This window comes from Lepisma saccharinum, chromosome 3 (genome assembly GCF_977018435.1).
Source record: "Lepisma saccharinum chromosome 3, izLepSacc3.1, whole genome shotgun sequence".
Taxonomy (NCBI): Eukaryota; Metazoa; Arthropoda; class Insecta; order Zygentoma; family Lepismatidae; genus Lepisma; species Lepisma saccharinum.
Genome location: NC_139231.1, coordinates 118,884,886 through 118,911,773, shown reverse-complemented (window position 1 = coordinate 118,911,773; position 26,888 = coordinate 118,884,886). Strand labels below are relative to the sequence as shown.

The 26,888-nt window shown below is 36.7% G+C and overlaps 2 protein-coding genes across 17 annotated transcripts in view; both read left to right on the top strand.

Annotated features, from left to right (window-relative positions):
* The window catches only part of ATP8A (ATPase phospholipid transporting 8A1), a 293,688-nt gene extending 285,459 nt beyond the window's left edge, over positions 1-8,229 (top strand). For all 16 annotated transcript variants that reach the window (XM_083119296.1, XM_083119290.1, XM_083119287.1 and 13 more), the window contains one exon: positions 4,564-8,229. In XM_083119296.1, coding sequence (XP_082975422.1) covers positions 4,564-4,661 — 98 coding nt within the window. In that variant the 3' untranslated portion in view covers positions 4,662-8,229. The remainder of the gene's footprint in view (positions 1-4,563) is intronic.
* A 10,825-nt stretch (positions 8,230-19,054) lies between these two features.
* On the top strand, positions 19,055-19,504 carry LOC145985655 (protein GVQW3-like). Its single transcript, XM_083119723.1, has one exon. It carries the CDS (start codon positions 19,055-19,057, stop codon positions 19,502-19,504), a length of 450 nt encoding a protein of 149 aa, XP_082975849.1.
* Positions 19,505-26,888: the final 7,384 nt, after the last annotated feature.

Below are 26,888 nucleotides of genomic sequence, written 5' to 3'. Positions count from 1 at the left end.
TATGCACAGTCATATGAACTCAGTCGACAAGAAAATTGTTATATCTAAAGACATTCATTTGGTGGGTACGTGAAGGAACAATGTATTCAAATCATCTGTAATCTGATAGAAAGGCCAATACAAAATCAAAATGATATGCAGAAAAATTTATTCTGAGAATAAATAAAGCTATTACATCCCTGAGTCCCCATATGAAAATTTTAAATCTATTTTTTAAATAATTTTTGACTTAATATGTATTGCTGAATTATGGACAGTAGAGTAGTTTTTCAGCAGGATGTCCATGTGTGTGAACCAACTCTCAGAAAAACATATTTTTAAAGTGTTTGATTGGGTTTAAAAGATTGTTAGAAGAATGAAAGTACAGCAAATTGTAAGTCATCTCATAAGGTACACATAGTAAGTTTAATGTAAATGAAGACGAGAATTTTTCTATGAGGAAGTCTGCATGAACGTTAGGGAAAGTGAACAAGGATATGTGTGGAGTCCAGTATGGACCAATAAATATAAAATGAAGCCTGCAGAGCATAATGAGATTGATACCATTTAACTACATGTATTACTTAATCAATCAAGGCCCTCTTGATAAACTTCACTAACAGCTATTGAATTCAAGCATACATGGCAAATCTTAAGAAAATAGCATAATACCATGAGCCCATAAGAATGCATGTGTAATAAAATGTAGTATTTAAATCTGGGTAGCACGATATAATATTAGATGATGTTAAAGGAATGGAAATTAATAGGTGGAGGAATTCTTGAGTGGCCGTGGTTACAATGATACATTCATATGCAAGCTTCCCTAACTGCAAAGGGTTTTTCATGCTTGAAATGGTCAGTTCAAGTGTCCTATTGGTTATATTTTAAATGTGCATTATGATAATTAGTAGCAATTTTTTCCTTGCCTGGTTTGTATATAATATCGTTACACTGTTTCCCTTCACTGAAGTAATCATCCATATAGGATTCGTAAGCAGTTCTTTATAAGTCTGTGTATAAGATCGTGGTGAGAAAACATACCTTCTTTCTTGTTTATTACTACTTATTTTGCAATAATTATACTTTGAAATGCCAATATGGGTATGAATTTTAACCTTACCACATCAGTATTCTCTCAATCCGTTTCGGAATTTACTTCAACTACTACTCCGGATGTAACATAGTATAGATTCCAGTCAATACTGAATAGGCATGAGTATATGTGGTAAAAATGTTCTCCCTTATCGTCAACCATTCTGACTTTTGGGGTGGAGCATTGATTCAAATACCCTTGTTTTGAATTTCCGTGCAACATACAAAGTAATGATACACATGTGAAAGGTGGGAAGAAATTGACTTCAAACACAGTGGGATGGACGGAAAAGTAAAAACCTATCTTTAGGGGACAATTAGATATCTGATATCTGTGAATATCAGCAGGATTTTTTTCTGGGGGGGAGGCTGTTCCCTTAAGGGACACTGCTTCAGTTTGAAGGTCTAGTTTCAAGAGCATATAAATTTATAAAAAAGATGTCTTGACTCATTCTTGTTTAAGTAGAACCTTCAGTAGTTCAACTTTGAACCTCAGGACTCTATAAAAATTGTGACAGATTAGGTACCTGCTTAAGATTAACATAGAGCAAGTACCATGTAGATAGGTTTTGCTAACAAATTTTATTACATAAAAAAACAGTATTATTTTAGAATTAAGTCTCAAAACCGACACTCCTATTATCTAAATGCGTTAATATTTTTAATATTGTAAATTAGGGATAGCCCTGCTGAATGTTTTGGCAGTGCTGATGAAATTCCAACATAAAATTTACAAATACTCATTACCAATATTTTGTCAATAGCAAATTACAAATATTCCATGAAGAATTTTAATGGATCTTAAATAATATATGTAAGCAGGTGAATTAATATTTTTTTTCATTCTTTAGAAGAAGAAACTGTTTATTTAAACATTTACTTTACAAAACCGGGATGCATGAATCGTACCGTCAAATTCATTAAAATAAATAACAAAATGTCAGACCTTGTTTGCATCAAATTATAAAATTATAGAAATATTAGATCAGTAAAATTGTTACAAATTTACCAGTATATCAATTTGCTTATATCAGCCAATATGGTACTGATTACCAATTAATCTGTCTCAACCCCACAGTAAATATTCTGGTGACATTGAATGCTGTCTACTAAATTTACTCGTAGTGTCTATATGTGTCAGAAATACAAGATAGTACCTAGCATTGGAGAGCTTCTGAAATGTGGTACAAATTGAATCTTTTTAACTTTCTTGCTTTTGGCAAGTAGATAGAAAGGCAGGCAGTTAGAGAGCATGTTATGCCATTTTTCCTTCATTGAATCTCTGAATATTACACAAATGATGTCTGTCGAGTTAACAACAACAATTTTTGTACTCAGACATGAAATGTAATTCAAGTAAAATTGTTTATCTGGTACTGCCTGAAATAATTTTTAAGATGAATTTTGCACAGAATATTAAAAGAAGAAATTGTTTACACATAAAAGTTCAATAACTTTTAATTAATGCTCATTTGGCAGTATTTTACATTAAAGCTTCTGACAGAGTCACAATTATTCCTCACAGTAATCAGTTATTGTGAGTGATTTAACAAGGCTTGATTTTCAGATCAGTGAAAACTCTTCTTGTTGGGTGTGGTGGCATTTGAAAACATATTTTTATTTGTATAATTGATGACCAATTATAACAACAAAGAAATATGAAACATATGAATAGAGCAGTATTGATTACATACCATATCTAATAACTATTTGTTGAGGTTGAAAACATGAGAGAAGACAAAAAGAAATTATTTTATGCACAACTTGCTTGATGCTCTTTGACTCCCAAAGGTAGCATGATGCTGTGAATACTGCTTCTAAGCCCTTACTGTTCAAGTACACATGGCACAAAGGTTGCATTTCTATCAAACACACCGCAACATGCACACACAAGCAATGTTCTGTCTAATATGTAAAGCACTATATTTCAATGTTGTGCGCGTCCAAAGGAAAACTTTACAGTACTGCAGGTTCAAGTTTGATCATAATTTGCTTACAGAAAAATTGTTACATTTACCATTGTATAGTTCAGTTCATTTTTACCTCCCACTTGTAAGGAGATTTTTTTTTTTAATTATATAAAAAGTATTGGTTTTAAGTAATATTTAGAATGAAATGTCTCTATTCCATTCACTGTAAAAGGATCATTTAGAACTATATAGAATCAATATATATGCATACGTGTACACAATATGCTGTGCTAATATACTTGAGATTTTTAATACTTGTAAATCAATACTTATCTTAAGAGCCAGGATCCCAACATAAATATTTTTTTGACAATAATGCCATTGTAAGGCTAACAAGGGACACTCCTATATTGAACACGAAAGTGCATAATAAAGAGACCATGGAAATACATATCCAAATATGTGAAATTGTAAAGTTGCCTCTTTTTTCTCTCTCCTCTTTGGCCTGGATTTATTGTTTTGGGCTCATTCAATTTTTTATTCAACAAAACTTCTTTTTATATATGCACACAATGTACTTATGTATCTGTGAAATGTTTTATTATTGTTCAATTAATTTCGGTGAGCAGTCACCTTCCACATTGAACTCATAGTTATGATATTAAACCATTTTGCAGATATGTAAGTACATTTCTTGTATATGTAACATCTTACCACATCTAAAGTTTCCCAAGATATGAATAAAACTTCTTTTATGGGATAGATATTTAAATTGTGTGTTTGTGTTTTCTTCATTTGTTGAATAATTACCTTGTAGGTTGAACAGTTATTTAGTAGCATTGCAAACGTCAGGGAAAATAGTTCTTATTGAGTTTTCATATTTACATGTTTTACAAATAGCATGCTAGCCATCTTACCATTCTAATTATTAATTCAGATGAAATTAAAGAAGAATTTAAACCAAATTTTGAGCAATATGTAGTTCTTGTAAACTAAAATTTGTGTTATAAGTATAGCTAAGTTCTTCATAATTTGCATGCATGGTTCAAGTTTATATGGTAATATATTGAAGATCAACATTGCTATAGTTATGATGTATTTAAGTGTTTCAAGGAGGTGGGGGGAATGTGTACAGCATTCAAGAATTATTTCCCCCCCCCCCCTCGTTTCTTTATGTTTACTAGTTTTCTTCAGGCATATGAACATGTTCAATCTGAATAACTTCCTGAGGTATAAATAAGAAGGAAAGAAATAATTTTGCTATTTTTTCATATTTGATATTCACGACCATGATTTTTTTTTTGGAACTTCTGTGTGTGTTATCAGGTCTGGCTTTACATTTTTCAAGGAAATTTACCTCCATTATTATTTATTTTTTCACCCATTCAAGTTTTTCTTTAAAATACATATTGTTCAGTCGGAATAATTTTTGTAGCATATTGATTTCAGTACATTACCTTTTCATAAAATGAACTTGAATTTTTTTTCTTTCTTGTAATTTTTTTATATTTTTGGTTCAATAAATATGTGCTTTTTAATTCCATAAGAATATATAAGTATGTTTGTCAACAATTTGTAGATGGCTACGCTTTCTCACAAGAGGAACATGGGGCAGTAACACAATCCGAAGTAATCAGGGCGTACGACACCAACCTGCCCAAGCCTGGAGGGATGTGAGAGGAGCTGGTTTTGCGAGTGCTAAACGCCAAGTCAGTACAAGTACCAGGTGTATTTTGGTTGAAACAGATGATGGGGATTTTTGATAGTAGGTTATTCAATTTGCTATTACTCGCAATTCTTGTCTTGGTGTAAAGGTGTGCTCTATGTACTTCAGTAGTGTTGCAAAAGTATGGTTGTTATATCATTCCTAAACGAATGTGAGGGGGAGAAATGTTGGCGTTATCTGTAAGAAGCTTGTAATGATTATTACATTGACAGGGATGAATATGTAGGTATAATGTGTATCTGTTGCTCGTGCATCATTGAATGGTAGAGACAAATGCATATAAATGATCAATTGTTTCATTAATTTTATTTTTAAATGATCATGGAAAAGGATTATTTTTTTTACTCAATAAATAGAAGAGTATGATATTGCTACTTAATTTCATTGAACATATGTGTAGGATGCTAGAAGCATGCATTCCCTTATTAGGTAAGGATAAGCATGGGCAACTGTGTGGTAAAGATTTGCATTAGTTCCTTCCAATGGCTAATGTTATCTTAGGGTGGTACTTTCAATGAAAGAAAAATCTGAGATAAAAGAGTTGTTTGATGAATTTTATTGTTTATTAGATAAAAAGTTTTTAAACGTTTTTTATTTGTTCATTACCTAGTCATAGAAATATTTGAAACATAGACAAAGCCAGTTGTATAATTGTACTATATTTTCTTCTAAGCCTAGACTCATAATACAGTGTAGTATTTTTCTTTTTATATAGTGTTTACCAGATAAAATATATGTTGATGTGCAGTTTATTAACCAGTTTCAGAAAATGATGAGATTGCATATTTTTGTGATCATGGTTGATCTCATAGGTTGATCTGAGAAGTCAGTGCAACTATTTTTTTAATGTCTACTTATGCTATGTATGAGAATATATGTTACTCTCCCGCCATGTCAGAAAGTGGAAAAGGATGTATGTAAGAATAAAATCTTCAATGTGAAATTTCCAAGAAACTAAACTACGAAATATCAGATTCTTTGGGAGCCTCGTTCGGTGTGCAATTTAAGATACTGTATTGAAATTGTTTAAAATTTTAAAATTAAAGGATTTACTTAATATTTTTGCATTATGTATTTATCTTGTTCATAGAATATTTAAGTTTGTCAAAGATATACAAAACTGCATGAGACACACGTATACACATTAACACCAAAATCAATTGAATTTATTTACTGATCATCTGACATGTGGCATACAGTGTCTAGATGTTTAAACTAAGGAATAAACATATTTGTGTACGAGTTATGCTGAGATTATCAGAATGTCAAGTTAAATAAGGCATTGCCAAAATGTCCCGTTTATGGTCCTTTTGTCAATATTGTTTTTAATAATAGCATATTTGCTGTGGATATCCTATTATTCAACTTTAGTTGCTTGGTGTACTGATAAAGCTGAAGGTAATTTAAATGGTATTTGGTTAAAACATACATTTATATTATGTTGTGATTTGAGCATATGCATAATAAAATAATACAGCTTCAGGCCTAAAGCAAAAGCATAGACAGAGAGGAAGAATAATTCATGAGATGGTCACTAATCTGGACAATTTAAGAACAAAAACTTCCCTTATAAATCAAATTAATCACCAATATAAGGTATAAAAATTGATCATAATGTATAAAAGATGTACTTAACCAGCGTATAAACTGCTTGTACCTTCAGAGCAACAGCGACTAGTTCTTATGGCATACATAATGCATACAGTTCGGTATTGGGCATGACCCCAAATACAACTTGAATATGTATGTAATCTAAACAAAATATTCCAGCATGAGTACTCTCTATTTAAAATGGCATGATTTAGGAATACCTAACAATGCTAACATACATTTCTTAACTTGGGTCACCACAAAGAATCGTAACACACTAAATTTAAATGCAATATTAAGGGGAACATTGAAGTTAGTTGAAGATGAAATATGGTACAGGAAAAGATCTGGCACAATTTGGGCTCTGAGATGCAATTGACTATTGTTATCGCAACTAAGAAAGTCTTTGTGTCATTTCTACCAGAGCTAAATGATTGATTGAAGATTTCATTGCTATCATTAGGTTTCTGTGACTAACAGGATAGAATAATGGAAAGGAAGTGTCTGTGGCCTTTGTTAGATTCTATCACACCATTTTTTTGTCAAAATCAACTGACTAGAAACCACCGACAAGCCTCGGTCAGTATGGCAACGTAGCAGCTAATTGATATTCAAATATTACTTCAACTATTGTTGGGATGGAAATAAAATTTGAACTGTTTAGTCAACATTAGATTGGGAGAAAGAAGGATAATCCATTTTTAATAATATAAAAGTTTGTCAAATATCAAAGCACTTAGCTGTATGGCAAATAACTCCAAATCACTGTGTGCGTAGCATTTTGCACATTCCACACCTCTGCCCCTTGCTTTGGTTCTAAAACTAACTAGGAAAATATTAACACAGTATGTGAATTTCTCTAGCTTACAATATTACCAAATTGAGTTAATGTTACAATTTTTGCAAAAATATGTCCTCTTGTACACAACTGCAATAGTCATTGTTGTAAATTGCCTCTTTTCCAATATGTTAGCCTCCATTATAATTAAGTATGAAAGAGCCATATGGTGATTATTTGGCAGCCATGAAAAATACATGGGTTCAAATCCCAACTTTGGCATACATGTTCTTTGTGAGTGTCCCTTCATCAATTTCATTACATCATCACTCATCTTCATCGTTGAATTAGCTACAAGTGGCAGAAAAAAAGTGACACTAAATAACAAAAATGAAATCAAACCAAAAAAAATTGCAGTGAAATATAGATCTAACATAACCCATTTGCAGAAATTGCCACTGTATGAAGAAAATTATATTTGCTACATATATGTATTGTGAATATGAAAAAGTAACTTTTCTGTAAATAGAGACAACTTGTATGCACATTCACAATACTGGTTCAGTAAAACGTATTAAAAATAAGTTGAAAAACATAACCTTTTTGCTTCTTCTTCACCTGTAGAACTAAATTTATGACAAATCTGAGCTTATGATGTGTATTTTGAACCTTGTAGCTATTTTAAATGATAAATGTGATGTACTATGTTTGTAGTTGTCTTCCAGGTTATTTATCTGTGCATTATCAACAACTGTACATGTTGCATGTCAAACCAAAATATTTATTGAATTTTTTTTTTGCCTTAGACTAGAATATATACATAGAATAAGTTTTTGTAAAGTGGCCTTATCTTCAAACTTGCAAATGTGAACTATGCATATTTGAATGACACACCGAGATGATTCCTTTAAAGTGAATGATGTTGAATTTCCAAAACTCTCTTATATTCAGAATTGTTGTCAAAATTGCTGTAATGCATATCCTCCCACTGCCGTTTAAACACTTTGATAATTTTTCTCATAATTTTCTTTAAAGGTTTTAAAGCTCATAATATGATGATTTACACTGCAAACTAATATACTGAAAAGAAAGACACAATTGTATTTGAAGATGTGTCAGTTAATCTGATTAATGTTAGAAGAATGTAAACGTTAAGAAGATTAGCAAGAGATCGAAGAGTTTTTGTCAAAATTTGATTGTTTATCATTGGGAGCTTGTCTTTAATATCTTTGGAAAATTTTAAGGGTTTCATAAGGTAAAATTATACTTGTTATATTGTATCCACACTTTAAATTAGCTACTTGATCTATAATTTAAAGGGGAGTTTAGGCAGTAATAATTATCTACTGTTCAATGGATTCGTTTGATTACGTTTGTGTGTGATCAAGTTATAAGCAGATTGATGCATGTTGAGGATGCATATATATTTGTACAGTATCAGGAACAGGCTACTGCATGCTGTAGATCTTATTTTAAATCATCTTCAAGAATTGTGGCTGAGATTAATAAATTAGAATCCAAACTTGTAGCTCCATATTAATTTATATTTTGATTTTGTATATTCATAAGTGGTCAAGGGAGTACTGCAATCTTGAAGCAGGCAAATATCACAAGGTACATTACTGATGCAACTTTTGTTAAAATGTGAAATGAAGTTGATAACTGAGTGTCATTTAAAATTACTTATTCAGTAAGTTATGTGATTTGTCATTCTATGAGAGAAGCAAACATACATTTAAAGACAAATATTTAAAAAGAAAATAAAGTTAACAGTTTGTGTGTAAGATTAAACGCTGAGGTAACATCCACATCTTCCTTAGATTTTTCTCGAAGCATACTTGGATTGAAAAAGCCATTCAAGAACACTTGGTTAGGTCTTAAAATAATTGTTGTTGATAATTCTCTAAGATCTAGAACATGAAGAAGATGATATATATCTAGAACACTAGAAACTGTTGAATTTGAATAATAGCATGGTGAAGAGAACAACTTGGTATTTAAAGATCATACAGGGCATGAAAATTATACATACTATTCATGACTAGAATTGAAGGTTCAAATAATAATAAAATAGATTCTCTTTTGACTGTTGTAAATGACCAGGAAGAGATCTGCAGCTGAAAGTCAAGAATTTAAAGTGAACATATAAAGATAATTCTTTTAAAATGACATGTAAAGAGTAACGATGTTGTTACATATAACTTTCACATCTTAGAAAAATATAGTAGATTAATAGTCTGCCAACATAAAATAACAAAACAATTATGTGATTTAAGTATAAATCAGTATGGATAATTCTATACCTTCAATTTCAGTCTTCTATTTTAGATTTTAGTTCCATATTATTACAATCAAACTTTAACTTCTCAGTGATCTAAAATATATATATTGAACAGTGAACCAAATAAGTTACCTTAAAACAAACTAAACTGCTCTCATAAAGTTTCAATTTGTCTTTAAAAGTGTTTTACTGACCTGGTCATTCTTCTGGAACAAAAACACACACCTGGCAACAGACCTTCAGCATGAAGTTATTAAATAATTTAGACTAGACTGTATTCCAATTGTCTTTCCATATTATTTACATTAGGTAAATGCAATCATAGGACTAAGGGTAGAATATTTTTCTGGGGCTTTAGATTTAGTGAGCTTTTTGTTTTTCTGATGCCAGTATTATGTTTAAAATATCTGAAATTATGCAGTGATATTTATTCATAAGATATCAATCCAATAAAAAATACACTGTAAAACACACAAGATGATCGCTTTGGAAATTGTAGGTTTTTTTGAATAGGTGAAAAGAGAATTAACTTGCCAGTATAAGAATTATGCTTCTAATTCATTGTCATTTCTTTCTATTTTAGTAATTATTTATTATTAATTAATTAAAGGCATCATTGCATATATATGTATAACTTTTACTGTACTTCACACCATGATTGTGACTGGTAGAGAAACATTTCTACATACACTTCCCTGTTTTTTCCCTTAGCATATGTAGCTGTATGAATACATTATTGCATCTAAACCAGACTAACTAGAGCGTATTTTTCTGATTGTTAAAAAAGGGTCTCCATTGTTATATCATATATTGCAAGTTTTAAGAGAATATTTTTATTGTGTGCTGGTGTAAATAAACTTATGTGTGGGCATCTGTGCGTGTGTGTGTGTGCACATAGATATACATGTTTGTGAATGAATTAAGTAGCTTTCTGATGTTAGAAGGGTAATACCACTGATTTTGTAATATTAAATTTACCAACTTTTTCAAAAATTGCCAATTCTATGCCTAGAATTTATTTCAAATCCTTACTTTGCTGATTTACTACAGGGTACCAAGTACTTCAAACACAGAAATTGTACTTAGTCATTGGAAAAGTTTGTGTAACAGTCAGCTGTAAATAATTATCAACTTTCACATGCAAAGACGTAATATGTTAAATAAGATAATGCGACAGCGGACTAAGACAAAAAAATGGGAAAATAAAATTAAATGCAGGCAGTGATCCTAATACCCAAGTGTCTGTAATCATTGGTAATGCCCTTTATGAATGCTTCTCAAGTTGTAAAAATGAATGTCCCATAAATTTTCTGTAATAGAAATTGGGTGAATGTGAATTATCAAATGACAAGTGACTATTTTCTTCTGAATGTTGTGTATGTAATAAATGCATGTCATATTATTAACTGTGATGTATATTGAAAGACGGACAAGCAAGAAAAAGGAAACGAGAGACATTTAATTGCCTTTTGTGTGTAATTCTACTTTACAAACTAAATTGTTAACTTGGAGGAGAGTGGAGAAGGCCACACTGTTGTAAATAGTGCCTCCATGCAAGACATAAAAAAAGAAAACAGATATGTAGAATGAGCATAAAAACAGCAGTTTCTGCCATGTTTTACAATATGTATAATTTCAGAAATATATATATATACATATATTCTTCATGTGACGTGTCATCTGTTGTTATCTATCTACATTGATTCCATAAAGATCTTGGGTGTTAAGATTGGTAACATTGTTATAGGCAAAGTGGCTTCTCTTCAAATTCTGTTATTCAAAGTTATCCCCTCTCCCTTTTTGTCCCTTTTCATGTATTTATCCTATAATTATAATTATAAGCTTTCTATTCACTAGTCTAATGTCAAAGTTGATTTTAAGTATATGTGCAAATGCCTAATCAACAAATGATAAATGACTGTTTAAAATGAGATTACAAATCATTCATCATTGATAACTACACAAAATATACGAAAAGAAAGAAAGGAAGTTCTGTGTGCCCAACTGGCAAAATTAAGTTGAATGTTCCATCTGTGTACAAGAACGCTGTCAGAAATTGATAATTTGAGGATACAAATTATATCAGATACTCGATGACAAATTCTTTGAGCCCTCTATGTTCACAAATTTCTTTGGGAATAGTTTGTGGGAGAGTAAATTTGAAAAATGAAACTTTGAGAATTAATTTAAGGAAGAATTCGTGTATGTCAAGTGTTGAGAGCATTTACTAAACTAATCAATACCTTAATTACAATGAACATTCAAAATTCTGCTTCTATGTTTTCATTCCTTACCAGTCTTTACACGCCTCACGCGTAGAAGCAATTGTCAAATAAGATATAATTCAGTAGGTTACTTACAAATGTGTTTTGTGTTCGCTTTTCCATGCATTCATTTTAGTATTAACAAATTTTTATACATTATTCTATTCTTTATAATTAGCAATTAATCTGTTCAAGTTATATTTTCACTAAATATATCCAAGATTCCAAGAGTATAGATGTTAATTACTTGACCTAAGTATAATTTCATCGACCTACTACTGACATGAAAATGATCCTTGGTAGTTTCGTGAATAGTCACTGATGAATTTGAAGGTAGCCATAATATATTAAATTTGTTCATCAGAATATCACTATTGGCATGATTAGTCTAAACACACACACATATATATGGCCTTTGTTAACAACTTGTCACTTTTTAGGTCCAGTTGTCTTAAAATATGCCTTTTGATTTGCAGAAAATCTATAATCATGAACATACTAATAATCTAGTAACTGAACAAATATTTTGCCAAGCAAGACCACTGTTGTTCACACTTAACATTTGCCTTAAAAAGGTGGATCTTTGAAATGTAGCTTTGAAGAGAAGTCTCGGAGCCTTCATATCGATTGTGTGATAATGGCTTTTATGTTATGGAAAATGTAACTGATGATGATTATCTATTCATACAAAATAAAAAAAATGTTGGTTTAATATTATGTTTTTCATTTCTTCTCTTGCTTACAATAAATTACATGTGTAAGAACAGAGAGGAAGAGTTTATGTATGTCAAGTGTTAAGAGCATTTACTAAACTAATCAACACCTGAATTACAGTGTACATTCAAAATTCTGCTTGTATGTTTTCATTCCTTACATGGTTGTAATATAGGACCTATTTTTTGGGGGCGAGGGGGTCCAGAATCGAACTTGGGCTATACTTTGGAGGGACAGACTCGAAAAGTTTACTGTCTCATAAAAGTAGTGAATTGAATTATTTGCTAAATAACTGTGACACAGTGTTGACCCCCGTGGCAGTGGTTAGCACATTACGAATTCTAGCCTGGGCATGGATGTTCGTGAGTGTCCATTCATCAAACATCCCTATCTTCGCAAATTAGCCAAAAGTGCCACAAGAAGCAAAGTACAATAAAGCAAATCAATCAAAACTGTGACACAGTGGTGTATTCTGAAAATTTGATCTGGTTTACTGCTACAATTCTTACTTATTGTATATATTTAGTATATATTAATCATATATAATAGAAATTTGATGCCACGGTAGCTCGGTTGTTAGGCATCTGACTACCATGCGAGAGACTCTTGTTCGATCCCCGGCAGGGGAGAAACGGGATTTTTTTCCACCTGTTCAAGTGGCTCCGGTGCCCACCCAGCATCATATAAAGTGGGTACCTGGAGGAAACTCTGGGGGGTAAAGGTGGCCAGGGGCATGTGCTGATCACATCACCCCCATCTTCGGCTGTGATCAAGAAAGTGTGGGGCCCTAACCCCACACCCCCTATATGCATGCTTTCATGGCATGGTGCATAGCACAGGGGAGCACTTTACCTTTTTTTTTAATATACTCTGTGTGATCAAAAGTATCCGGACACACCGCGAAACGTGTGTTTATCATAGAGGGCGACACAGTACTTCCATCTACCGCGTGGAACACATAGTCAGCGAACTCAGTAGTCTGCAGACAGTGTGAGACAGCAGTATGGGATGGTCTGAGGAACTCGCAGACTTTCAAAGTGTTTAGTTGGTTGCGTGCCACTTGTGTAGGAAGTCTGTATGTGAGATTTCCACCCTCCTAAACACCCCTCTGTCCACTGTTTCCAATGTTATAGTGAAGGTATGTGTACAACTCAAAAGCATGCAGGCCAGCCTCCCATGTTGACCTCCAGAGACCATTGAGTGTTGAAGAGGGTCATACAGCATTATCATCAATCATCCATCACCACTATCACACAGGAATTCCGAACTGCATCAGGATCTACTCCAAGCACCATTACTGTTTGGCGCAAGGTGCGGCAACTTGGTTTCAATGGCCGAGCAGCTGCCCATAAGTCAAACATCACACAGACAAATTCCAAACGCCGCCTTGTGTGGTGCAAGGAGCGTCGAAACTGGACCATAGAACAGTGGAAAACCGTTGTGTAGAGTGATGAATCACAGTACACAATGTGGCGATCCGATGGTAGGGTGTGGATGTGGCGAATGCCTGGTGAACGACATCTACCAGCCTGTATAGTGCCGACAGTGAAATTCGGAGGTGGCGGGGTTACAGTGTGATCATGTTTCTCCTGGTGGGAGCTTGGCCCCCTTGTTGCTTTACATGGCAATGTCACGGCACGAGCTTACGTGGACATTTTAACAGCTTCCATGCTGCCTACCGTCGAAGACCAGTTCGGGGATGACCATTGTGTCTTTAACACGACCGAGCACCTGTCCATACTGCAGGGCTTCTGGGGGAGTGGTTTGACGACAATAATATCCCACTAATGGACTGGCCTGCGCAGAGTCCTGATTTGAAACCCATAGAACATCTCTGGCATGTTTTGGAATGCCAACTTCATTCTAGACCACACCGATTCACATCAATACCTCTTCTCATTTTAGCGCTCTGCGAGGAATGGGCTGCCATTTCTCAGAAAAACCTTCCGGCACCTGATTGAAAGTATGCCTGTGAGAGTGAACGCTGTCATCAAGGCTAAGGGTGGGCCAACACTGTATTGACTGCCATTGTTCCCGATGGAGGGTTGCCCAAACTTGAACTTTATTTTCAGGTAGGTGTCCGGATACTTCTGATCACATAGAGTATATAATAGAAATTTATCACCGATGCTGGCATGGAAGTAAAACAAAAATAGAAGTCCGATGACTTCAAACTTTGCGGAAATTTCTATGTATATGAAAAGTTGGTTTACCGCTGGTGAAGCATAGAACATGGGAGAATACTCCACTGCTGTGACATTAGTGAAATCACAAATTACTCTGTATTACTTTGTATTACTCCTCAGATTCCAGGAGGTTAACACTTTAGCTGCCATGGGCATTTTAGTGAATTGTCTATACCAGCACAGTTTTACCGTCGGCGGTTCAAGTGCGTGTATTCCCAGGAGGCCTGTTGATCCGCCAGCAGTCAAGTGGCCGTTAAATTTGAATTTGTCACGTTTTGTAAGGTGCTCTGGGTAGATAATTGTAGAGTCAATGTGGCCTGCTGGGAATAGTATTTTTGTTTCCTTTAGCACAAGCTAAAATAATTTTCCATAAATGAATTATTTCAGTCCATTTTTTCTTACAAGAGAGCTGCTGTTGTGCTCCATGGCGGAGTGGTTAGCACAGTGCACTTACAATGTCAGGGGTCCAGGTTTGAATCCCAGTTCAGACATGGATATTTGTGTTTGTCCCAATGGGAATCCAGGGAATGTAGAGATTTGATAGATGTGAAACTTGAGAAAAAAGTGAAAACAGGCAATACTACCACTTAGGGGTATTCGTTTTACCCAAAAAAGTCTGTATGGTGTTTGACTGTCACTCGGGAGAACTGAATTTGATTCCCTAGGTGGGTGATCTAATGTCGGTAGTTTTTCAGACTTTGTCCCTGCATAAAGCAGCTCCTGGGCTCACCAAGCCTGAAATCAATGGGTACCTAGAGGCACCCCTGGAGGGATGGGGGTGTAAAGGTGGCCTAAGCATGTAGCTGATCACATCACCTCCAAAATGGCAGAGATTGAGAATATGTGGAGCGCTACTCCCCATCCTCTAAATGTGCTTTCATGGATGGATTCATGGGGAACTTTACCTTTTTACCTTACCTAATTTTTCTTATTTGTTTGCATATTTACATGTCTTTTATTTATCACATATTTACAAAACATTATTCTTATTTATTTAGTACATATTACATGTACATTACAGCATAAACTTATTAGACACAAAATACTTTTCATTGGGTTTTCTTCCACTTTTTTTATCACAATTAATATGAATTGTGCAATCAAATGCTTCTAATAATAATACAATACTATATGTTAATACATTTTTATGTATAATACTAATCCATGGCTTGACAGCCCTGGAAGGGCCTTGGCCTATCTCCTGGCTGCAAGTCTCCCTCCCACAATCCTACCTGGAGGTGTGGAGTTCTTCTACCACGTCGAACCCTAAGCCGTTATAGGAGATTTCCAAGACTGGATTACGCTACTCACTTGTAGTTCCCCAATTTCCTCACAATGGTAGGTTGCCACAGATCCTATACACAAGCCGAAAACCTAGGCAGACTTGAACCCATGCCGTCCCGCTGTCGAAGTCCAAAGTGTATATGTATATATATATAATATATACCGGGTGTCCGAGAAGTCTTTGTATGAAAACAAAAAATAACTGTATCCGCTATATGCAACATAGACATGAAAAAATGGTACCAAAATGTTCGGAAACTATTCAAGTTTTATTGGCAATAGGAAAGAAATCAATAAACCTCCACGTGAGCACCCTTGGTAGCACGGAGTACATCTAGTCGAAATTCAACTTTTCGCCATGCATTAGCCAACATCAAAGGAGGGATTGATGTGATGACTTGGGTTATCCGTTGTTGCAGAGTTGCAAGATCGGATGCAGGAGTTCTGTAGACATTGTCTTTCACATAACTCCATAGAAAAAATGTAAAGGGGTTATGTCTGGAGATCGTTCAGGCCACGCCGTCGGTCCATCTCGACCAATCCATTTTCCAGGAAATGTCTGTTCAAGGTAGGAACGAACCTCCAGACTCCAATGTGGCGGTGCACCGTCTTGTTGAAAGATAACATCTGGGTGGTATTCTAGCAATTGAGGAACAGCAAACAATTGCAACATGTCGAGATACACTCCAGATGTTATGGTGTCCTCACAGAAAAAGAATGGTTCGATTATTCTGTCATGCAGCAGCGCGCACCAAACGTTCACCTTCGGGTTGCCCATGGTCGACTTCCTCACCTCATGAGGGGGCTCTTTACCCCAGATACGCACGATGTTTGAAACTGTCTCTGCACTGTTTTTTGTGACCTGCTCTCGTGAAACCACAGGACACACTCAGCCTTTTTCTGATTTGTGTACATTTCCGGTTTGCTGGACACTGGCACTGCTACACTACTGCAACGGTACAGAAATCTGAAACAAAAAAAACTTGAATAGTTTCCGAACATTTTGGTACTATTTTTTCATGTCTATGTTGCATATAGCGGATACAGTTAATTTTTGTTTTCATACAAAGACTTCTCGGACACCCGGTAATATATATATATATATATATATATATATATAAACACACACACACACACAATAATGATGAAGGAGACAGTAAACACTTACCACACGAAGAGAAATTATTCTATATTTCGCGATCTGAGTCGCATTTTCAAGTTAGAAGGAAAAAGATCGGCGTTACTAGGAGAAGAGGCACAAAATACTGACCATAGCGTCTCTATGATCAGTGTTGCCAGAAACAGTTGATAGATGACGAAAAGTACTTTAACCAGTGTTTACTGTAAGGTGGGTGGGTAGTTTCGGAGAGGAGAGGAAAGGGTTACTGGTTGGCTAGGTTGAGTCCGGGGAATATAGTGGTGTGCATGCCTGCTATATAGGCCCTTTCCCATCGCCTGTGGAAAGATGTGTCAGAGCGGGGGGGGGGGGGGATTAGAAGATGGATGATGGCAACACGGAAGCAGTTATTGAAGGTGGTGTTATGGCTGTTGGTGTGGATGGCAACTGTGAAATCTGAGTTTTGGGTAGAGGAACGGTGATTATTGATCCTTAGATTCAAGGGAGTGGAGGTTTCACCTACGTAGAAGTTGCCACAGATTTGCAGATGAGGGTGAAGGGTAAACTCATCTGCCACTGTGGGGATCAGGAGGGTGGGGGAGGTCTTGCATCTGGGTTTGTTGCACCTGTGAGCTGGGGGGAGTGGTGTGGAAGTGGTGGGAGTGTTTTGGACCAAGATGTTTTGGAGGTTGGGGGGGGGGGGCAATGGAAGACGACCCTAGGTTTATCCCAAAAGATGTCCCTGGTGTCAGGATCACTATGCAGCATAAAAAGAGCTACATAAAATGATACGTAGAAAATGACGTTTGTATAAAGATTGGATAAAAGCTAGAAAATACAACAATAACTAAAGTATACAAAGAAAATATATTTCATTCATAATATGATAAATTGTTTATTCATAATTTTACACTGCCACAGTGTTTTCGATTGGACCAATGGAACGCACTTCCAGTATTCCCGCAGCGTAGACCATGTAGCTGCAGCTTGGCAGCAACACTGTGCAAGTCACCTGCAGCCCTCTGATTCTGAGATTGGCTGCATCTCACCATACGTCATCCGCGCGTTTACCATATTAGGAGTGGTCAATAATAATTTATATCTATGGTCATACTTGAGATACACATGTTAAACTTCTGGATTTGGATCAAATGTGTCATATAAATGGAATTTTACAATTTAATTAAATTTGCAATTACGCATTTCAAGATTGCACGTTTGCCTAAAATTTCAATTTTTGAAGCATCTAGTGAAGATCTGCGTTTGACTTCTTCCACAGAGATTCAAAAACAATCCATCCTCGCGTACAAAAAATCTCAATATTATATCAATTGTGGATTTTGAACTGTATGATGTTAAATTCCCCATTCTTGCAAACTGGAAGAAAAACTACACTTTTTAGTGAATTTTTCATTATAATACGGTGTCTGAAACAGTGTCAAAAATGGTCAGTAACTATCTGGTTTCATACAAAGGAATTGATGTAAAGTGTTCCACAAAGGAGAAGAATGATTCAGAGGAAGTGTGCAACCGTTACCTGGAGGATTTAATTGATAATGTCTCGTCTACCCACTGACAGCACTGATTTCTCAATTTTGGATCCTGTTGTATTGTTAGGGATGCCTGTAGTAAGAGTTGATCAACATTTAGACATTTTGATGGCATTTTATGAACATGAAGAAAAAAATTTTGCTAGATGTGTAGGTACTGCTGAAGGAACTTTTAAATTGAAGAGTTTGGCAGATGGTACATGCAGAGGAATACATTTCATCCAATGTTGTATTTATCTGGTATCTAGGTGGAAGGATATTGTTGCCAATTTTTCTCGGTTGGTTGAAATTGCTTTGTGTATCCCAGGGAGCTCTGTCACATGTGGAAGGGGTTTTTAACTCAAGACAATAAAAACCAAGACATGTGTGTCCATTAAACTATGAGGGACATTCAAATGAAACCCGGTCAGTGCGTCTAAATGTGCCGTACATGTACGGTGGCACCACGTAACTGCGGGTATGGTAGCACCAGCTATTGGTCGAGAGACTGAGGCGTGTGCACCATTTGACGTTGCATAGCGCCATTGTGGTATCATGTCGAAGAGAAGGTGGTCACACAAGTTATCGTCCAGTACAGAACATGCAGGCGAGTAAGCAGGAACAACGAGAAGTGATTCGTTTTTTGGCGGCGGAAGGAGTTGGAGGCCGTGAAATGTATCGATGGATGAAGGCTGTGTACGGTGAGTACAGTCTGAGTTGTTCAAATGTTGTGGAATGGCGCAAACGATACCTTGAGGGGCGCGAGTCACTGGAAGACGATGCTCGTCCTGGACAGGCTCATCGTGTCATCACACCGGAAATGATTGCAGAAGTGAATGCTTTAGTCTTGGACAACCGCAGATTCACCGTAGACGACATCCATCGGTTACTGGATATTAGTGTGGGCACCGCCCACAGCATCATGCATCAACACCTGAACTTTCGCAAAATTTGTGCACAGTGGGTTCCCCACCACCTGACCGCCGAACAGCGGAAAAATCGAATAGGCCTGTCTTTGAGTCATCTGCAATGTTATCATGAGGAGGAATAAGGCTTTCTGTCGCGTATTGTCACAGTTGACAAAACATGGTGTCACCATTTTGAACCGGAAAGCAAGCGTCAGAGCAAGCGGTGGAAACATTCGAATTCACCACCTCCAAAGAAAGCAAAGGCCGTGCACACCAATTCTGGTAAGGTCATGATGTCCGTTTTTTTTTTTTTTTACCACAAGGGCCCACTGCTTGTCGAGTTCCTGGAACGGGGAAGCACCATCAATGCCCAGCGTTATCAAGCCACGTTACAGAACCTTCGACGAGCCATCAAGTCGAAACACCCAGGCATGTTGTCCAATGGCGTTATCCTCCTGCATGAAAATGCCCGCCCACACACGGTCAATGCGGTGAAGACGACAGTGCAGCAGTTTCGGTGGGAAACGCTGGAACATCCACTGTACAGTCCAGACCTTTCCCCGTGTGATTTCCATGTTTTTGGACCTCTCAAACAAGCTATTCGCGGACATCGATTCGCATCGGACGACGAAGTGTGTGAATGAGTCCAGGCCTGGATCCGAGAGCAGCCTACTAGCTTCTTCAAGGATGGTATCGACCGGCTTGTGTCGCAATGGGATAAATGTGCAAACAGTTTTGGCGATTATTTTTGAGTATGTGTACTGTGTGTATCAGTGGCGTGGCGTGGATTTTAAAAAGTGTTACCGATTATCAGTAGGACATTTAAGGGAGACTTGGGCGCCTCCCCACCTCATGCCCCCCCTTCCCCCCACAATGTCTTCCAAGTAGTTCATATAATATTAATCTGGTACGTATGCAATTCAATACTAGATTTTGGTAAAGTTATTAATCAGGAAAAAAAATGTTGACATAAGGACTTAATTGAAATCACAAACATTGGTTGTTGACACAATAATACGTAATTTGATACTTACAGAAACATTGAAGGCTACTTATAGAGCAGATCAATCCGACTTTGAAAATAGTTATATGATGCTGGGATCCCGGGTTCGAAATCTAGCTTGGGCATGAGCATTTGTGATGTCTATTCATCAATTTAATCATATCATCATTCATCCCCATCTTCGCAAATTAGCCAAAAGTGGCACAAGCGAAGCAAAATCAATCAAATCAAATTAAAAAAGTTCTATGATGCTGTCATAAAGAGAAGTTTTTCATTTGAATTTGAATTTTTGGGTGCGTCATGGTCATGGTCCATGTTATGCACATCTGAATTCGACACTTTTTTTTTTCACCCGAAAATGGAGTACATGGCCAACAAAAGAGTTTCGACAACTGCACACATCCACATAACCACGGATAGTCGTTATACCACGAAACATTGAAATGTTGGTCATATCCAGCAGACGACTTGGTTTTTAAATCGTTCAAAATAGGCTTTGGCCTCCCTTTCGCCACAATTTCGATTTTTTCTGCAAAATAATGAACCGAAAGATTGCTTCAAAATATCTTCTATCGCACGATTACACACACTGTCCAGATAGGATGAACCCTCCACCTCGGAACTCGGAGCAAGCTTCATTAATTAATTGACAATGCCTGAAAACAACATAAAGACGAAAGACACCAGTCACAAAACTCCCACTGCACAGTCCCTCCCACAAACCGTTGTTTACTTCTGTAACACTTGAAGCACCCTCCTTGCCCCCTACCCTCCAGCATTGGCCCTTCCCCAATATTTCCCTCGGAACCTGCAAGAAGTCCAGTTCTACTAATGTTGCCATCTTAGTTCTTTTGAAACCAGATTTGCCCAAATCGCGAAACTTTTCGTTTCAAAATTGATTGATTGATTGATTTAGTTTATTTTACTTCGCGTTTTGTGCCTCTTGGCTAATTTGCGAAGATGGGGATGAGTGATGAAATGATAAAATTGATTAATGGACATTCACAAACAACCAAGCCCGACCGGGATTCGAACCCGGGACCCTTGGCATCGCAGCGTGATGTGATAACCACTCGGCCACAGGGTCGGGCTTCGTTTCAAATAAGACATATGTAGAGTAGATGTAGTCTTCATCTGTTTCCTAACTACTCCCACTCCCATGTTTCGCTAAATCCACTGAAATCTCATTTCTGACACCACTACTATTTCGTATATTTTACGTCCTTTGCTACCTTTAAGGCTTTCGCTTTATAGGATAATCGTGACGATGAGGATGCATGGTGAATTATTGAAATAAAATTATTATTTCTTTGTGTATGTAATTATTAATTTTTATAATTATGTAAGTAAAATAATAACAACGAACATTGAAATAACCATTTCTTGCTGAGGATTCGAACCTGCGACACCTGACACTTCAGAGTGTGCTAAGATAACAATCAGGAAATTATGCTTGTAAGTATTGTTTTCACCCAAAAACAGTTCTACCACCTCAAAAACATTGCTTCAATCCGAAATTATTGCATTCCTGCGACAACGTATGTCAATCTCAATCAGTATTATCAACAACTATCACAAATTCCTGTAACCGAAATAATATTATATGTGTGAAATATAGAATTTTAGGTTGACATTTTTAGAAGGACAGCGGACCCCTTGACCATACCCATCCCTCTCCTCTCCTTCTCGCCCATGATGTCGAAGAAGGACAAAGAAGACTTTCATAATCGCTGATATTTAGTGTAAATACAAAATATCACTTGGTAGTTTGCTTTTGCCCCAGTGTGATTTGATTTTTTAAAATTTTGATTTGGCGATTTAAGTCCACTTCATGAACAGTAATGCTAATCGGGACAGTTTAAAGTTGGATCCGAACCACTTGTGCCTCCACCGGGTATCGAACCCGGAATCCCTTGATTATAAGGCGGCGACGCTACCAATGCGCCATCGTTCCCCAGTGTGACTGGACACCTTCAGAGTAAGGTAGACCCGATTAGGCAATTTAGCTCTTTTCTGTTAATTGAATATGGCAACACTGGTATGTTTCCGGTAAGGATCACCGGCAACTGTGCCGGCTAAACGGCATGCCAAGAACCTGCCTCCTCCTCCTGCCGTAACAGTCTTCGCCGCGATGGAAAGTCTTCCTTGGGTGGGCTCAGGCCCTTTCCTCATGTTGCCTGTGGAGGGTACCGGATCAGTCCTCCTCTTCGCTTTTGCCGGTGTCAGAAAAAATGTCAGTCTGCAATGTTTACTTTACAACAATATTACCAGTTTATGTACGTAATAATATTTTAAGACGGGTTCTTCAATTCTTTATATTTTGGTGTTACCTACAGTAACAGCGGCTACATGCACGCCACGCCTCTGGTGTGTATCTACATTTTTGAGTACGTGTAATGTGTATAACTACATTTTTCACTTAATACACTGATTACACTAGTGACCTAGTTTCATTTGAATGCCCCTCATAAAAAGTGTCGAGAAACGGATGAAAATTTCAATGGGACCAGAGCTATAACTGACTGGCATATCAAAAAGCACAGGATTAATACGTCAAGTGCATAGAAAAATTCAGACAAGCTGGATAGGTTGACTGAACCAACTTATGGATGCAATTATGATAATTAAAAACAACATAGTCTATTCTTTGTTAGTTGTGAGAAATGGTAATCAATGTAAATATTAATGAACTGCATTAGAATCTGTTTTGTGATAATGTGCAAGTCAGTGATGTAGTGGTAAAATGGAAACGTGAGGGTGTGATAAAACCGCGACCCGAGAAGTCAAAAAAATTGACTGATAGCGATCGACGAGTGCTCAAACGTGTGGTGAAGCCACACCAGCAGGCTTCATTGGACACTGTGGCCATAGACTTTTGAATGGCATGAGGAAGTGATGCCAGCACCAATACCATCTGGCAAGAGATGGTGGCACGTCTTATTCCATGGGAGAGCTGCAGCACATAAGCTAATGATTACTACTTGGAACGCAGCACAGCAATTACAGTGGTGCAAAGAAAGTCGCCAGTGGTCCCTAGAAAATGGAAAAACATCCCGTGGAGTGACGAATCGTGCTACATATTTTGGCGATCTGATGGACATGTGCAGAAATTGTGAATACCCGAGGAGTGGTTCTTACTGGAGTGTATTGACCCCCCGTGAAACTTGGCAAGGGTGGAATCATGGCATGGGGCTGTTTTTCATGGTATTGTGCCTGGAACCCTGAACCAACAACTTGGTGCTCCCCACCTTGTGGCAACAGTTCGGAAGTGGCCCTTTTCATTTCCAGCATGACAACGTGCCCATCCATAAGAAAGGGCCATAACCAAGTAGTTTGACATGGGAGTGAATGATACGACTGGTCACATTAGAGCCCTGATCACACTCCCAATAAACATCTGTTAGAGTATGTCCTTTGTGATCCAAGTCAAACTGATCAAACACCACCACAGAGCCGTTCACCATTGTTCAAGAGGAATGGAAGTAACGTTGACCGCAAACTGGTAGAAAGTCTTCCTCAAAGGGTAGAGATTGTGATGGCAGAGAATGGCAGACCTGCCCTATACTGACACCAGACCTAAGGTTACCAGATCGTTATAGGGGAAATGTAGGACATGTTGTCCCAAAATGTAGGACACAAAACATTCGCAATTAATAATACATATTTCTATGGAACATGTTAAAAAGTAATTTAACTTATTATTTAACACTTATTCAGTTTAAATAATTGCATTCTTAACGAATTCTTAAATGTACTGTAATATACTTAACAATGCACTTCTATGCATACTACATGTTTTAACGAGAAGTGTGCGGTAAGGAAAGGCGGGGCAAGCGCCGCTTGCATTGTTTTTTAAAACACTTTTGATATCTTAAGTTCATGTTTTTCAATGCCTTTATACACATTAGAATGGAATTTATTTACTATAAGATATTTACATTTTCATTTCCTCTATTTTCTGTTCTTTTGGCTTGAAACATAAACCGGCTACACCCTTGATGACGCTGGGCGATGTGGCACGACTGACCACGTTAGAAGAAGAGGACTGCTCGCCTTTCTCCCCACTTTTCGAGTGACTTATGCAGTTCTTGCATGGACACTGTCCATCCCCGTTTACGAAGAAAACAGGCAGAGGGCAAGCAACACCAAGACCGCATCTGTCTTTGGCAAGGGTGTTGGAAAGAATTTGTCCACACTGGTTAATTGAGAAGCGTGGGTGCTGCGGACGCATGTTGTTTTTTACTGTGATATTGTGGGTTTTTTTCTGTTCTTTGTGTCGTGTTTTTGTACCTGGTGTAAAAGTATGATCCTACATTGAAAATTTCCACCATGGTTGTCATACCGGAAGAGCCATCGATTTGCAGTGCTGCAGGTAAGGCCTTGATTAGGGACCTTCTTTCAAAACCATTCAGTTCGAGAACATATGGTGTAAAGTTGGAGCTTGTGATTGTGAATCATGAGCGACAGTGTCCTGAACTGTGCATAACCAAACCAACTAAGAAAGATGGGAAAGTTTTCATTAGGCAGTTTAAAACATCTTAGTACAACAATATTACGTGGTTATGTGGCAGCAATGATCTTAATAAATTATTTTGTTGGCCATGTGTTTTGTTCAAAACAAATTTAGGAACATGAAACTATACAAGCTACAGTGACTTGATCGTGCAAGGACATGAGCATTCCCAGAATCACATCTGCGCTTGCATCCAACTGAAGACAAGTCATGATTCATAATTCTAGCCAAGTGAGAAACCGAAACCCGTCCGTTTATTTAAGATTGAAACTTTATGCTAATAGGATATTTATGACTTTCAGGGTTAAAAAAGATCGTAATTTAATTTACAGTTGCCCTCAAATATCAAGTAAATCATTATTTTCTTCATGGTTAAAATTTACAAGTTTACATCGAGAGGCTGTTTTTCTTCTTTATAAACCGTGCACCGAAGATTTGATTTTACAGTATGTATGCACTTCACACACTCAAGCCCGATACTTCACCATTATGCACATTATTGTAAGTAGGGATGTGTGTAGGCCTATATTATATTTGAAATTGTTAAAATTAACCGAAACGAAAAATTAACCCATCGCTTGCCTATCACGAAAGGTCACGGCACGCCCCTGGTTTTAACGTACTTCTCAGAAGATAAAATTTTCTCAAAATTGCAGTTTAGTCAAAATATATTGATGAGAGACTCAACAGTAAATCTTCGAAATTATAGGGACCAGCACCAAACTTTTTAGAGACTTTATGAAAAAAAAATCTCTCCTGAGTCCATTGTGCTGATGGAGTGAAAGTAGTCACTCAACAGTTGCATTATGCCTGTAATGGCTAACAAATATTCAGCGAATTACCATAGTTTGAAATGGTTACAGAAGTCAAATCCAAAATTCTTGATTTTTCAGGACTTTTCTTGACCTTTTTTTTTTTTTTTTTTTTTTTTGTTAACCTTTATTTATTTGATCCCTTCTTAGGGTAAAGTTGGAAATTAACAAATAAGAAAATACGTACATAATAACCCACAGCTCTACAGCACCTTGGAGGGCCTTGGCTTACCTACTGACTGCTGGTCTCCCTCCCACACTTGAAAAACCACTACCAAATGGCAGTTAAGATGAAAACTGAAGCTTGTATTTTACTACAGAATTAGACTTGCTTCATCTATTAATGCATTTGGCAGACTAGCGAGGTTCTGGCGTCGGATTCACGGCCAGTATAATCTTATGTGGAGTTTTGTTGTCCCTATGTGTATGTGATTGTTTCTTCATCCATCTTATCTTACCACCATTCATCCTCATCTTCGCAATTAGCCAAAGGGGCAGAAAGTTGAAGTAAAATAAACTAAATCAACAAATCAGTAATTGTGATAGCAAAAATTCTTGACCACAAGTATAATTTACTGATTTTTATTTACTTCCTGACTTACTTGTTGATCTCTTTACTTCTTCTCAACTTTCATGGCTGGTAAACGCCCTGAATAACTCTGTTCTCTATGCCCCCTGCTTTACAATCAAAAATATTGAATAACGATAGGAAACCCCTTGTTCCATCAGTATAAACCCCAATGCAAGAAATTCGGCTCAGGCGCTGAAGAGTGACATCAGAATTGTGGACCCAAAACTTTGTTCATTAGTTGCTTCCCTTTTCCTGCTTGTTCTCTAGCAGGACAAACTTTTATTTTCATTTTTGGCAATGGACTTGTAAGTTGCATGATTTACCTTTGTTCAACGAAACACATACGAATTGTTCTAGTTAATATTATGTGACGTTCAAAATATAGGACATTTATGATATTTTTCAAATTCCTCCCGGACGCCGGGCATAAGGCTAAACATAGGACATGTCTGGGAAAAACAGGACATCTGGTACCCCTAAACAGACCAACTCCAGGTAATCACATTACTTTGGGTGTCCAGACATTATTAGCAATATACAGTACTTCCACATAAGCTTCAGCACAAAAAAAAAAAAGTAATATGATTTACAACAGATTTACAAGAAGTTACGCATAATCGTAGTTAAT

Bases quoted from the DNA above. Each gene is read 5' to 3' on its own strand.
- LOC145985655 (XM_083119723.1), top strand. From the start codon at position 19,055: ATGCAGGCGAGTAAGCAGGAACAACGAGAAGTGATTCGTTTTTTGGCG.